General features: G+C 38.0%; 1 protein-coding gene across 6 annotated transcripts in view; it reads right to left on the bottom strand.

Annotated features, from left to right (window-relative positions):
- The window catches only part of MICU1 (mitochondrial calcium uptake 1), a 1,714,640-nt gene that overhangs the window by 342,923 nt on the left and 1,357,744 nt on the right, over positions 1 to 13,973 (bottom strand). For all 6 annotated transcript variants that reach the window (XM_044055989.1, XM_044055988.1, XM_044055992.1 and 3 more), the window contains one exon: positions 2,337 to 2,474. In XM_044055989.1, the coding sequence (XP_043911924.1) occupies positions 2,337 to 2,474 (138 nt within the window). The remainder of the gene's footprint in view (positions 1 to 2,336; positions 2,475 to 13,973) is intronic.

The raw sequence follows: 13,973 nt of genomic DNA, 5'->3' as shown, positions 1-13,973 counted from the left end.
GGATACCCCTTACCAACTTCTGTCAACACTAAGTGATGAAATCCTGGAAGGCAAGCAAGCAAATATAAATCAATTCTGGGGGAAGGGCTACCAGTTCTCAACAGTTCTGTTAACTACTAAAAAAGCACCTGATAACAGTGCTAACTTCACCAGAACAGTGTTACTCTAGTATGGGTCTGATACCAACACTATAGAAAGTATCATGAAAGAGAAATAAAAAAAATTTAGTTGCTTTGATGGAACCCTAGAAACGTTGGTTGAAGGGTCAGATTTTATATATAAGAGGCCTGTAAATATAAAAGAAATATTAGAATTACTAGTGCCAAAAGCTACTTGTAAGTACAAGCAAACAGTGAAATGTGGCCATTGTAGACACCAAGTTCATCAATATGGGGCTAAACTCAAGCTTAACATATTAAAAAATTATGCAATATTTAATGGAAAATATATGATACAGAAAACAAAAATGGCAATGACGCACTTTTTAGACGCACTCTGTAGTGTAAACAGTACTCCAAGTTTTTGTTTGCTGTTCTTGAGCAAGTTCCCACCCAACCGAGGGGAGGCCCTGGGAACTGAAACTAGACTATACAGAATTAATTTGGAAGCTGCAGTTTAATGCAGTCCAATTTCATAGGTAAAATGACACCATATTTGTTAAAAGCGTGTTAAAATTCCAAGCAACCAAATTATGAACTTCAACAAATGTGGAACTTCTCTGTTTTTTTTTTCATAAATGCTTACCCGTTTTTAATTTTTAAGTTCCTTGGAATGATGGGATATTACCAGAAACAAAAACATTATTTTATCAGAACGTTACTTTTACAATTAACTTAATACATGTTTTATTTGTATTATAAACAACTAAATTTTTATTTATTTCTTTTTTAATCTTAGTAGGCAAGTGCACTTTTAACCTAGGTAATGTTTTAGTTAATGTTGTTGTTGTTTGTCTTTCGGCTTTTTCCCGGTAAGGGGTTGCCACAGCGGAACTCCGGTCCGCTAATGACTGGCAGTAGATTTTTACGAAACGCAGAGGTGCCAGCTCGACGCTCAACCTTCAACGAAGGCACGCCCATTTACGCATGCATGTCTTTCGAACGCTACCCAACTTGCGGAGGACATGCAGACTCCACACAGAAGGCACTCCCAAGCCAAGCCGAGAATCGAATGGGAGAACCTCGTTTTAGTTAATGCGACTACTAAATGGGTTGTTTAAAACTGTGACATCTTGTAAAAACAGTTCTGATGACAGCCTGAATTTTTGGAAGAAAATGCTTAACATTAATAAAGCTCTTTATTTCACTACCTTGTGGAATTCTTGAGAGTTGGGTTGTGTGGTGTGTGGCACTGATGCAATTCATTTTGGTTCTTTCTACCATCTTGCTAACTGTCAGAAAACCAGCTTCTGATTTTCAAATGAAGCAAGTATTACTATTTTACACAATAATTTAATACATTAAATACACATTAAAATCAATTATTTTTAACACACTGAGATTATTTATGGTAATAACACTTAATATAGCTTTGAATGTTCAATCATTTCAGACAACAGCAGTAATATGCTTATGGACAATATTAAATTATTAAAGCCCATATACTGTTCTCATTCATATATACATTCCCTTATGCATTTTAATCTGTGTTTTAAGTATAATGTATTTCTGGCTTATTTATCCTAAATACTGACATACATTACTCAGAATGCCCAGTCCATTTTTATTTGAATACTCAGCACATCAATGGTAAGCAATCCTAAATCAATATGTCAAAATTACTGTATTTTCATAGTGTTGCAAAAGAGCTAACAGCATTAACAACTTGTCAAAAAGACTATACAATTCACTCTCGCATGCAACTAAGCCCTTTTCATGTACTTGTCTTTTTCATAGCTTGTGTGAAAGAAAAAGTTTCAAATTCAGTGGGACAAAAATACAAATCGTCAATACTCTTTTTTCCAAGGTGTTGACAAATCAAAATCACTCAACACACAAAGATTCTGTCACAGGCATCTGACTTACAGTAGTAAAGTGAACATAATTACCCAGCTTAATGTTATTTTGTGCACCTGCTAAGCTTTTTGCTGCTGTGAAGTGCTGAAAAACCTACAGAAGTGTGATCAGCCTTAAAATGCATGATTATACTAGCCTAAAATGTAAACCAAGAAAATGCCATGTTGGACTTTAATGTGACTTAGTGACATTTCCTTCTCAGATTTATGCATGTAAATACGCTTACTGTGACGGGCACAAACTAGAGAATAACTGCAGTTGCTTATATAAAGATTATAAGCATGGAGTTTTTCTGTGAAATCCCCAATGATGCCCTCTTACCTGTGCATCTTTGAATTGCTTTTTTATCCGTTTGAGCATTTGGTTGAGCTTCCTCGACTGCACACCGCTATACGCAAGTAACATGCTACCAAACTGACGCTCTGTGATTCGTCCATTCACTGGATCATGGCGCTCAAACTATAAAAAAAGAGAGAGAAAATATCACTAACTCCAGTTTTAAGATAGTTAAAATAGAAGCGTCCCCTACACCATTAAAAAAAACTGTTCTGAGATACTGAAACAGATACTGCAGTAGTAGTTCACGACCTTAAAAGTGTATGAGGTTAACTTCAATCAAACAGATAAATGATTACTGAAAATGCATTTTAAAAAAAATTAGGTGAAACTTGCTATCACTATAGATTGCAATCAGCGATTACACATCAAGTAAGAATATAACACCCAAAGAAATATTAGGAATGAGATGATAAAATACATTTCAATTTTTAAGATTTCTCACATATAATACATGGAAGGATACTTTATAAATATACAGTGTGGGGTACTCATCATAATACTGAATCAACAAAAAAATTATTGTGTAAATGGCACCATTTTAAGGGGCTCCCTACTGAAATGTTAGCACTTGAAATGCTGAGTGCTGACAAGCTGAAAAAAAAGACTGAAAATCCAGGAGAAAAGTCAATCTCTAAACTCACTCTTCTGTTTTAACCTTTGTTTTTGCAAGGGACAAAGCCCCTGTACCCCCTGAACTTGTATACACTAACTCCCAGATCACCATACCTCAGAGAAAATGGAATATTCTGGGAAACGGCTATCTCAGATCTAGCAAATATAAGTCCATGATTTCAAATATTCAGTCTCTGTGCTTTGTGACTAGATATAGCAGGTCCTGAGATATCAGTGTTTGCCTTTTAAGGACTTTTTTCTATTTGTACTAATTTTTCATCAGCTAAAACTCTAGCAGTATGTCCCTGTGTGTGATGGCCCATCCTGCCTGATCTCACTATCAGCATAAAGTACGTGTGTGTGTGTGTGTGTGTGTGTGTTGGGGGGTTATTCTTGCACTCACTGATTCTTCACTGAAGCAAACTGTTGATGTGCTTGAGAGGATGCATTTTGAGAATGTGCATTTCCTGCAATCCTACAATGAAGAAATGACACAATATTTATCCTTTTATAGGTTCATAGATATATACTAGGTTAACGACCACAAGGGCCTTTATAAGCATAGCCATGCAAACCAACTCAGCTCTGTATGTATCACTGGCATTTATTTGAACAGGATACGTTAGGAGAAAGAATAGTTTGGACTTGCAGGTCTCAAACTCATATACCTGCATATGGGAGTCTAGTGCTCTGCCACTAGACCATACTGGCCCTTTGAAAACAACAGCAGTTACTAAATCTTTTGGTTAACCATAAAGGCTGAAACTATTTTTATTATGAAAGCTGTAATCATCTTAAGACAAATTATTAATTTAGGGAAGAATGTACGCAGTTATTTATACATTAAAATTAAATGCCTTACTAAAGAAAAGGTCAGCAAAAAAAGTGTTTAATGACAAAAGCATAATGTCCCAGGAAGCTGCCAGTCTGAAGAATTTTTACAACTGAAGAAAAACAAATGAAATAAAAATAGAAAATTTGATTGTGACACTAAGGGGGATTAATTTAATACAAGATGTGAAAGCTTATCTCTCAGCTGTCCAGATTTTCGCCTCATGTTTTTGGTGTATTCCACATAAAATTTGTGGTTTTCTGGCAAATCACGGAGGACTGAAATAGCTAAATAATTTCATACATTTCAGTTTCAGACTTCATTTCCTTCAGAAAATGCATAACAAAAGACAAATATTATTCTAGCAACTTTCTAAGTCTATAAGAGGAATATTTAAAATCTGTCCCTATTTTTGGGTCTTTGTACCCCCATTAGTTTAGGCTTTGTCCAGATTACTTGTGCTAAGAGCTGAAGCATTTTTTGTTACAGCAATGAAATTCAGCATGTAAGTTGATTTATGATGGGTTATAGTATGGTATGGTAAAACAAGAAATTGAAAGCTATTTAAAGACTTGTAGAAAATATGTGCATTATAATTTATCTACACATGCATGGAATGTACTGAAGGAACTGTAAAATGAGGCAGGTATAATACTTAAATCTGGAAACACAGCAAATATAACATGACAGTTTTACGTGAATATGTGTTATAAACATTTGTGCAATGTTAATGAATATTAAAGTGTTGCATCAATCCTCTTAATGACCTACAGAATAATTTAACAGAGTTAAACAATACGGTGTCACAACGGAGTACAACAGTAGGTATGGTTTAAAAATTATTAGTAGATAAACCTTGGTTTATTTTATGCTCTCCCAAAAAAACAAATATCAAAATGTCCCATCTCCCAAGTAAGATGGCCTTTGGAGAGAGTGAGTGTGTGTGTGTGTGTGTGTGTGTGTGTGTGTGTGTGTGTGTGTGTGTGTGTGTGTGTGTGTGTTTGGGGCACTGGATGCTCATCTACACAGATATGTCAAAAAAATGCCCTCTTACATAAGAGACATCTTTGATTTTCTTACAATACAAGGGTGTCCAGTGGCAAGAATGTGATAAATTAGTTAAAACAGATGTATGTAGCTTGCACTTGATTAAACAATCTAGATTTGCAAGCAGTACAATATTACAAGGTGAAGACGGTTTACAACAGGTTTTAGATATGATTGAATTCTGGATCGAAAATATATATTTTTTTATTTGATGGACAGTTCTTTAGGTAAATTTAAGTGACAGCTATGGGGATAAGGTTTCCCCCAGTCAGGTAAACCTGTTTATGGGTATGCTTGAACAGGAACTGATGTATAATAATAATAATTGTTTTTTTGAAAAAAGTATTTTTTATTTTTATATTTTTAACAAGCATTTCACAGATGATTTTTTTTCTGAAGGGGGTACAAATAATTTCAATAATTTTTTTATAAGGTTACAGAGTAGGGTAAAGTTAAATTCTTGTTAATGAAACATATATACATCTAATGGGTGCTTTGCTGATCTCAATGGAGGACAAAAGTATAGACTTTTATATGTATGTAATTATGAACACACATTCTGCAAAGCCTGACAACTGGCAAGAAAATCAAAATCCAGGCTACTGACTGAATAAAGCGAACATTAGGAGACAACTACACTTAACATGTAGAATAGTGGAGATAAGCAAAACAACCAATACAACAGGGTGTAGAGAAAGAATAACTATGTCACTGGTGTCCCAGAAAAGATGAGGGGATGGAGTATTATGTTTTTGAGGACTACCTCTGGTTTCTAGGGTGAGGAACTGGGATAGTGCTTAGAACCAAAACAAAGTATTGCTGTTTTTGTCTTTTAGGTGGTCCATGCAAACAGATAAAGAGCTGAAGAATCTAGGAAGTCCAAGTAGCAGCTTCAATGACAGACCTTGTATCCAATCCCTTGAAAAAAGCATAAGACAAAGCTACAGCCCTGGTAAAATAAGCCTTTACAGAAGCAGAAAGGCTTTTCCAATGAATGGAGTAACAAAAGGAAATGGCCTTAGAAATCCAAAAAGAAATGGTATGCTTAGAAACAGCCAAACTTAGAGATGTAGGATGAAAGAAACAAGAAGTTGCTCAGACTTGCAAATGGTCTTAGTCTTACCTAAATAATATCCAAGTTGCCTATGCAAATCCTAGGTGTGAAGAACCTTCTCACTTGGCAGACAGACTGAACAGAAGGGAAAATAGTGGGTAAATTAACAGACTGATTAAGACACAATTCAATAAACACCTTGGGCATAAAATAAGGATTAGTATGAAGAAACACCATGTTCCTAAGAAAAACTAAAAAAAAATAAAGATGGATAGCCATAAGGGCCTGAAGCTCAGAGACCCTTCTAGCTGAAGTAAGGGCCAAAAGAAGAACAGTCTTCCATGTACAATGCTGCAAGGAAGCTGATGCTGCAGGCTCAAAAGGAGCTTGAGTCAATTTTTCAAGAACAAAATTTAGGTCCCAGGAAGGAGGAATAGGCTTCTTGGGAGGCCTAATATGAAAGATGCCTTTAAGAAATTCTTTGACCTCAAACTTAGAAGTTAAAGGAGGAATCAAAGGCAAAGAAGAAGAAATAGCTGAAAGATAAGCTTCAACTGAAGAGTATGCCAACCCAGCATGGTGCAATTCAAACAAATCAGAGACAACCAAAAGAACTTCTGCAGAAAGTGGTTCCTGGTTATAAGCAAGACAACAGACAGAAAATCTCTTCCATATGGATAAACAACATTTCCTGTTAGTGGTTCTCCTGGCCTCCTGCAGAACCTGAAGTACGTCCTCGGGAAAAAAGGTGTCTAAAAGGGATCAAAACCCTATTACCCACAATGTCAGATGCAGGGTGGACAAGTGAGGATGGATGAGAGACCCTTTGTCTTGTGTGAGTAGCTCCACCATGTGAGGTAAGTTGTGGTGATGGCCTTTGACTAGGTGCAAAAGATGGAGCCAATGCTGTCTAGGCCAAAAAGGAGTCACCAGCAAGATTTTGAAAGAATCCAGTTCCATCTTGAACAGGACCTTCAGTATGAGCAGAAGGGAAGGGAAGGCATAAAGAAACATCCCCTTCCAAGAAAAAGCGTGTGCCCACCTTCCATGTCAGAGGACTTGGGACTCTGAAGCAAAATAGAGGAAGTTGTCTGTTCAGAGGGGAAGCAAAAAAATCTACTTGAGGAGTACCCCACTGGTGGGCAATGTCCAGAAATACATCTCTGTGAAGCATCCACTAATGAGTCTGTGTTATGGACCTGCTCACAGTCTTGTCATAAGGTTCTGTTCTGAAGGAATATAAAAAAAACCTGAAGAGTTACCTAATACTGGACAGCCAGATCCCAAACCTGAAAAGCAAGTTTGCACAGGAGGTGAGACAGTGTCCCCCCCTTCCTTGTTGATGTACCACATCACTGAGGTATTGTCTGCAAAGACTTGGAGAGGCCTTAGAAGAAACAGCGTATGGAAGACCTGAACAGCAAGAAGGAGAGCTCTCATCTCCTTGATACTGACATGGTCCACCCTCTGACAAAAGGACCAAAGGCCCTGAATCTTTAGAGGGCTGAAAGAAGTCCCCCACCTCAAGTTTGAGGCATCAGAAAATTCCTGAGAGGGGCTGGGGACTCAGAGACAGCTGATGAATCCACCACTGAAGCTCTAGCTTGGGGCATGGAAGAAGAGGAACTAGAAAGTCCAAAGAATGCAAATGCTGAAGCCAGACTGACTTTAGGAACCATTGAAGCATTCTAATATCGAGTCTGGCTAGAGGAAGCATAGGAATGGTGGAAGCCATGTAACCCAGCACACTTAGAAACCCCCTGGCTGCAAACTAAGACACGAGGAAGAAGGGATTGAAAAAAGGCAATCAGAGTCAGAGCCTTGGGTGGCGACAAGGATGCCAGCAAAGGAATGGGTCTGGAGCCTGCACCTGAGAAAAACATGATCTTGATGAGGAGTCAGGAAGGATTTATGGAAATTTACTGTAAACCCTAGGCTTTGCAAGAGACAAACAGCATAATGAAAGTGCTGAAGCAGGGTCTCTGGAGAGGAAGCCTGAATAAACAAGTCATCCAGGTAAGGGAAGATTTGTATCCGTCTCATCCTGCAAAATGCAATCACAGGAGAGAGTCATATGGTGAAGACCCTTGGGGCAGTAAAGACGCCAAAAGGCAAAGCACAGAACTGAAAGTGCAAGGAAGAAACAGAGAAATGCAAAAATTTCCTGAAACAGGAATGTGAAGATAGGCATCCTTGAGATCCAGAGACTAAGAAAGCCTCAGGTAGAAGAGGAGGAAACAGAGTCTGAAGAGAAAGCATTTGAATGGAAGGAACCAGGAAGGAACCATCAGAAAGGTGTTGAGATGAGAAAGATCTAGAATGAGCCTCCAGGTGCCTTCTTTCTTGGGGAAATAAAAACATTCTGGAATAAAACTCCTTCCCCCTTTGAGGAGTAGAAACTGCTTGGATGGTACCTTGAGACAAAAGGCTCATAAGTACAACCAGAAGAAGAGGCAGCTCTTCCTGAGAAGGTTGTGAAATGCCCAAAAAATGGAAAAAGGGATTTTCACACCATGAAATACCCATGATAAATGATGGGCAGAACCCAAGAATCCTGAGTGATCCTTTGACCAATTGTGAAGAGAAAGGGAATGAAGAGATAAAGGAACCTGACTTAGAAGGGAGGGAAAAAGGTAGTCAGACAGAACTTGATTTGTCTGGAAAAGCAGAAGTCTAAGTAGTAGGAGTCCAAGTAGACTTAGCAGTAGGAGCCCTTCTAGAACCCTTTTCTTTGGGAAAAGGGCAATACTGTCAATGTAAAATGCAGGCTTGAAAGGACAATTCCTCTGAAATTTGGGAACAGGGGAAACAAAAATATGTTTCAGTTCCTGCGAGGCCTTGACCTTTTCCTGTAGGGACTTAAAAAGCTCAGCAGCTGCAGAACCAAAGAGATTATTTACAAGAGGAGCGTCCATCAATTTAGGCTTAATATCATCAGGCAAAGGTTGGAGGCAAAGCCAAGAATAACGCCTTAACACTGAACCAAAGGCAGCAGCTCTAGAAGAACATTAGCTACATAATAACAAAATTGATATAAATGACAGGCCACTCGAGAAGACAAGCCTTACAAAGAAAGGGCCAAAACTTTCCCCTCAGAATCAGGAAAGTCAGAAATAACCTGATACGCCAGAGACAGAAGAGCTAAAGTACATCTGGTCATATGGGTGGTAGTTAATAGCCCTAAAGGCCAGGTAGCAGCAGTGTACACCTTTTTGCCCAACCTTTCCATTGCCCTACTGTCCTTGTCAGAATGAAGTAATTTAGTAGAAGACAATTTGGAAGGTTTGTCAGAAGAAACAGAGACAACAGAGGGATCATCAGAAGGACATTTGTAAAGAAACCTACAATCATCAGACACCTTATAAAACCTATTTTTTTAGGGGCTGCGAGCTAAGAATTAGAATCATGAGAAGCTGCTGAAAAAGTGTCTAATAAGGAACCAAGGACAGCAGCGGGCTTATGAGACTCCATTTAGAGGACTTAACACCTCTTTGGGACATCAGAAACTTGGGTACAGTTCCATTTAATATATTCCATCATACAGGTCATAGTATCCTGAAAGGAAAGTTCTTCAAAGGCAGAATATAGGCTAATGGATTCCTCCTCCTCCTCAGAACTACAGTCTAATGCAAAAGGAATTGGAGAGGAATAGGCCAAAGACCCTTCTCTAGAGTCCAATTACCCGTTCCCTAGGCCTCTTAAGAGGAGTAGATGACATGGGGGGGTGCAGAAACAGAAACTCTCTGGAGAGGCTTCAAGGCCAAAAGAGCATTAAACAATCCCTGCCATTTACATTGAGGATCCTTAGGATGTTTAAGGAGAGAAGATTAAGAAGAATCTTAGGGACAAACACTTGAAAAACCAGGCACAACGTATCGTCATGAGAAGCACCCAAGCAAAACAAACACTGCTCGTGACAGACCTTATGGTAAATCTGTTTCCCACACTGAAATTTTACCTTTCTGGATAATATGCAACCTTGCAACAAAAGAAAAAGGGCATGATAAGAAAAAGTAACACAATGAGGCACTTATCTGAAATCAACTTGGTAAGCAGCAGAAACAAAGGAGCTTTCAGACCAAGGATTGAAGATTGTGTTCAGACTGGAAGCAAAGAAGTTCTGCGGTATGTATGCCCATATGTCACCATTATGCCCTATGTCATGAGCGGGGAGCATACATGTGACGTACCATGTCTTTGATACCTAAGGTTTGGTATACTGGCTGGATGTTGGGCTACCCTTGACAGCAGATCCCTTTAGTAAGGAATACTGCAACAGTGATATGGAAGGACATCTTATAATGCAACCACTCCATCTGTCTGTCCTCTAGCACCACAGCAGTGACCCAGTACTGTATGCCATATAAGCAAGAGCTACTGCTGGAAAAAAGTGCTACAAGTAATCCTCAAGTGTTGTAAATTTACCACAATAAGAGCAGAGTTGTTAAAAAAAAAGAAAAATGAAACCCTTAGGAAACTAAAGGAAGAAAATACTAATACAAGCACTTACTGACATTTTGGCTGTTTTGGTAAACTGAATAAATTAAAGCCATCTAGGCACTATGACATAGTGCAAGGGCATTAAAATGCAGTCAGCTGATAATCTCAGCTCACTTAATAATAAATGCACTTTGTATTACTATGCCCACATCAAAGGGAAAGACTGCATGCCAAGGCCATACTGCTTAACAAATTTGTACATTAAAGCCACCTAGGCACCATGACATTGCAACAACATTAAAATGTAGTCAGCTAATGACCTGAGCTCACTTACTAATATATGTACTTTTTATTACTATACCCTCATCACAGATAAAGATTGCATGACAAGGTCATACTGCTTCATAAGTGCATTACCTTTCAGTATAACTTGAAGTCCTACCATCAGCTACAGAATTCAATTCATTCTGCAGTATAAACTGGAATATTTGTCTACGAAATCAAAAGAACTAACCAAGTGAAGTCTGAAAGAAGATTATGGGCAATCTAAAATTACAGCAAATGGAATCCGTGTTAGATTTCATGACAGAAAATTAATATGTGAAACTGTCAGGCTGCAGTTGCTTTTGCTTGCCATTAGATTACTACTGTGTCCACCTTTAATGGTGCATACTATGATACTTATCCCCTTTAGCATACAGATATAATCTTAACCAAGATTACAGTAAACTTATATGGAGTAAATTTTATAAACATTTCCTGTCAGACAATTTCCCAACAGGATTCTTAGGCATACTCCACTTTCATGCTATTATTTAAATTCAAGTCACTTTCAACTTCATGCACACCCTGTTATAAAGATGAAATATATTCTATCTGAAGTTGCAAAATGCTAATAATGAACACAAAGTGGACAGATGCCAACTTCCAATTTATATACGTCATTTTAGTATTGCATTAACAGTTATTTATGTGAAATAGACTGAGTAAATCAAACACTTAATCTAAGCACTTCTTTATGCAACTCAAAATAGCAGACTAATCACAATAATGAGAAAAAAAAACACACTGTTAAATAAAACAGCATTTCCATAAATTAGATGCATAAATTCAGTTTTAGAAGCCATCATTTTTTACACTTTTTATGTGTTTATTCAATTTATTAATTAAATAAATTCCATGTTTTACAGGCTGGAGCATGTTTCAAACACTGCAGGAAAAGTAGGATTAATAGAAATGTAACCCTTCCTACTGCAACTTTTCTATTCACATTTACTCTTTAAAGCTGCATTAAACAAGTTTTATAATGGAATTCCAACCAGCATCATTTTCTCTATGCTTTCATTAGGTATATCTCCTCTTCTATCGAAACTCACGCTCAAGTATAATTTTTATTGTTAACCTCCTCCTGTCACTTTCCTACTCTGTCCACTTCTCTTACTATCCTCTTGTATTTAATGTTACTACCCACTTTTGTAGCCTTCTTTACTTTCACACTTTTTCCTGCATAGTTCTGGAAACTCTTTGCTCCTTCACTTTACTTATTCTTGGTACTCCTTCCTTACTACTACCATCCTTTCTTCATTACTACTACCATCCTTTCTTCAAAGTGTTTAGATTTTTTCACTTTCCTATCCATATTAACATGCCATGTTATCAGCTGAAGTATTTTTCTGTGTCCTTTTATTGCTGCTCCTGCCAGCTATCAACCTTCACCTTATCAGCCATGACTATTAATTCCCAGTCTTTGGTATTCTCTAGTGAGGGTAGAGGGCATTATACAGGAAGTCTAAGGAAGTTTTCCCCACTTCTCAAAAACTCCTAGATTTATCACTTGTCGCAAACTCTCAACTTCCATCCAGAAACCTTTAAAGCCCTCCTCTATAAAGTAAACTGGAAATTCCTTACCCAACTCCCACTAGAAGAAGCAGTCCTAGCTTTCAATTCCACCTTTCTTAGCATCTTAAACTCACTTGCTCCCCCTCGCAAAGTCCGAATTAACTCCACCATATCTCCATAGCTTTCAAAAGCCACTCGTACCCTTATGATAACTAGAGACAAATTATGGAAAAAATGGTCACAAACTAAGCTCCCTGCAGACTTGCAAAAATATAAAGAACTCAGAAATCTGATAAAAAAAAAAAACACACAGATAAAAAGGACTTCTGTAACAAATCTCCCACAGCCCTAAAATCGAATCCAAAAAAATTCTGGAACTCTATTAACCAAATATTACATCCTGGTAATCTTAGCTCCCCCAATCCATGCCCAGACAAAACAACTGAAGAAAATGCCACCATCTTCAATACCTATTTTATCGATTCAATATCTAAGTTACTGAACCCTAACCCAAACTTTTCTGCTACTAACATCTCCAACTTTTCTGAACCTACTCCTTATACTATCTCCTCAAATACCTTCTCCTTCAAACCTGTACCTACTAGCTACATCAAAACTCTACTCTCTAAATTAAAACCATGCTCATTATCAGCTGACAATATTCCTTCCACTTTTCTTCTACTAGCAGCTATCTCTCTTGCTCTCCCCTGTATCTATCCTAATTAATTGCTCTATCTCTCAATCTAAAGTCCCTTCCATCTAGAAACAGTGCTACACTCCACCTATATACAAAGGAGGCAACTCCTCTGATATCTCCAACTTTAGACCTATCGCTATTCTCTCCCCGCTCTCTAAAGTAAAAATGTATTCATAAACAAGTTATGCAGCATCTAATACAGGAAATCTGCTTACACCCACTCAACACGGCTTCAGACCCAAACATAGCACCACTACAGCTCTATTATCCTTCCTCAACCTTATCTCTATAGCCATGGACGACCATAAACTTATTTCTTGCCTATTCTTGGACCTCTCAAAAGCTTTCAACACTGTCTCACACTCTCTTCTGCTGCACAAATTGCATAACCTCAACTTCTCCTCCGATACTGTTGCATGGTTCTCCAGCTATCTCACTGAAAGATCTCAATCAGTGAGATAGCACTCTGCACTCTCCCCTCCTCTCTCTGTAAAAATGGGTGTAGCTCAATGGTCTATCCTGGGCCTTTACTTTTTAATATCTTTACTAATCAGCTCTATACCTCCTGTCCTCAGTCATCTTTAGTGCAATATGCAGATGACTCTGAAGTCATCACCACAGTCAACCCTCCCTCTAAGCTCTTCTCAGCTACTCAGGCATCTTTTAACTTAGTTGAAACATGGCTCTCCAACAACCAGCTCATCCTTAACCCTAAAAAAATAAAGCTGTTACTCTTCCTACCTAAGAAGTTCAACAATATTAAACCCTCCTTCTCCATACAGTCCCTTAATAATACTCCCATCCAGGTTGAATCCAGCACTAAACTATTAGGCGTAACCATAGACGATCAGCTTAAATTTGACTTGCATGTTAATAACTATCAAAAAGACTCATTCAAAACTAGGGATCCTTTACCGTAACAAGAAATTCCTTACCTCTGAAGCCAAGATTACTCTCTCTCTTACCTACCTTCTACCCACTCTAATGTACAATTCTCAAATTCTCACAAATCTTAACTCAGCACTCTGACCAAACTTGAATCTATCTACAAGATAGCGAGATTTGTTGCCTAACAAACCTACAAATCCCATCGTTGTC

The sequence above is a fragment of the Protopterus annectens genome, chromosome 14.part0 (genome assembly GCF_019279795.1).
Source record: "Protopterus annectens isolate FY-2018-M chromosome 14.part0, PAN1.0, whole genome shotgun sequence".
Taxonomy (NCBI): Eukaryota; Metazoa; Chordata; order Ceratodontiformes; family Protopteridae; genus Protopterus; species Protopterus annectens.
The sequence above is the reverse complement of the archived record's forward strand: the minus strand, read 5'-3'. Positions and strand labels throughout refer to the sequence as shown.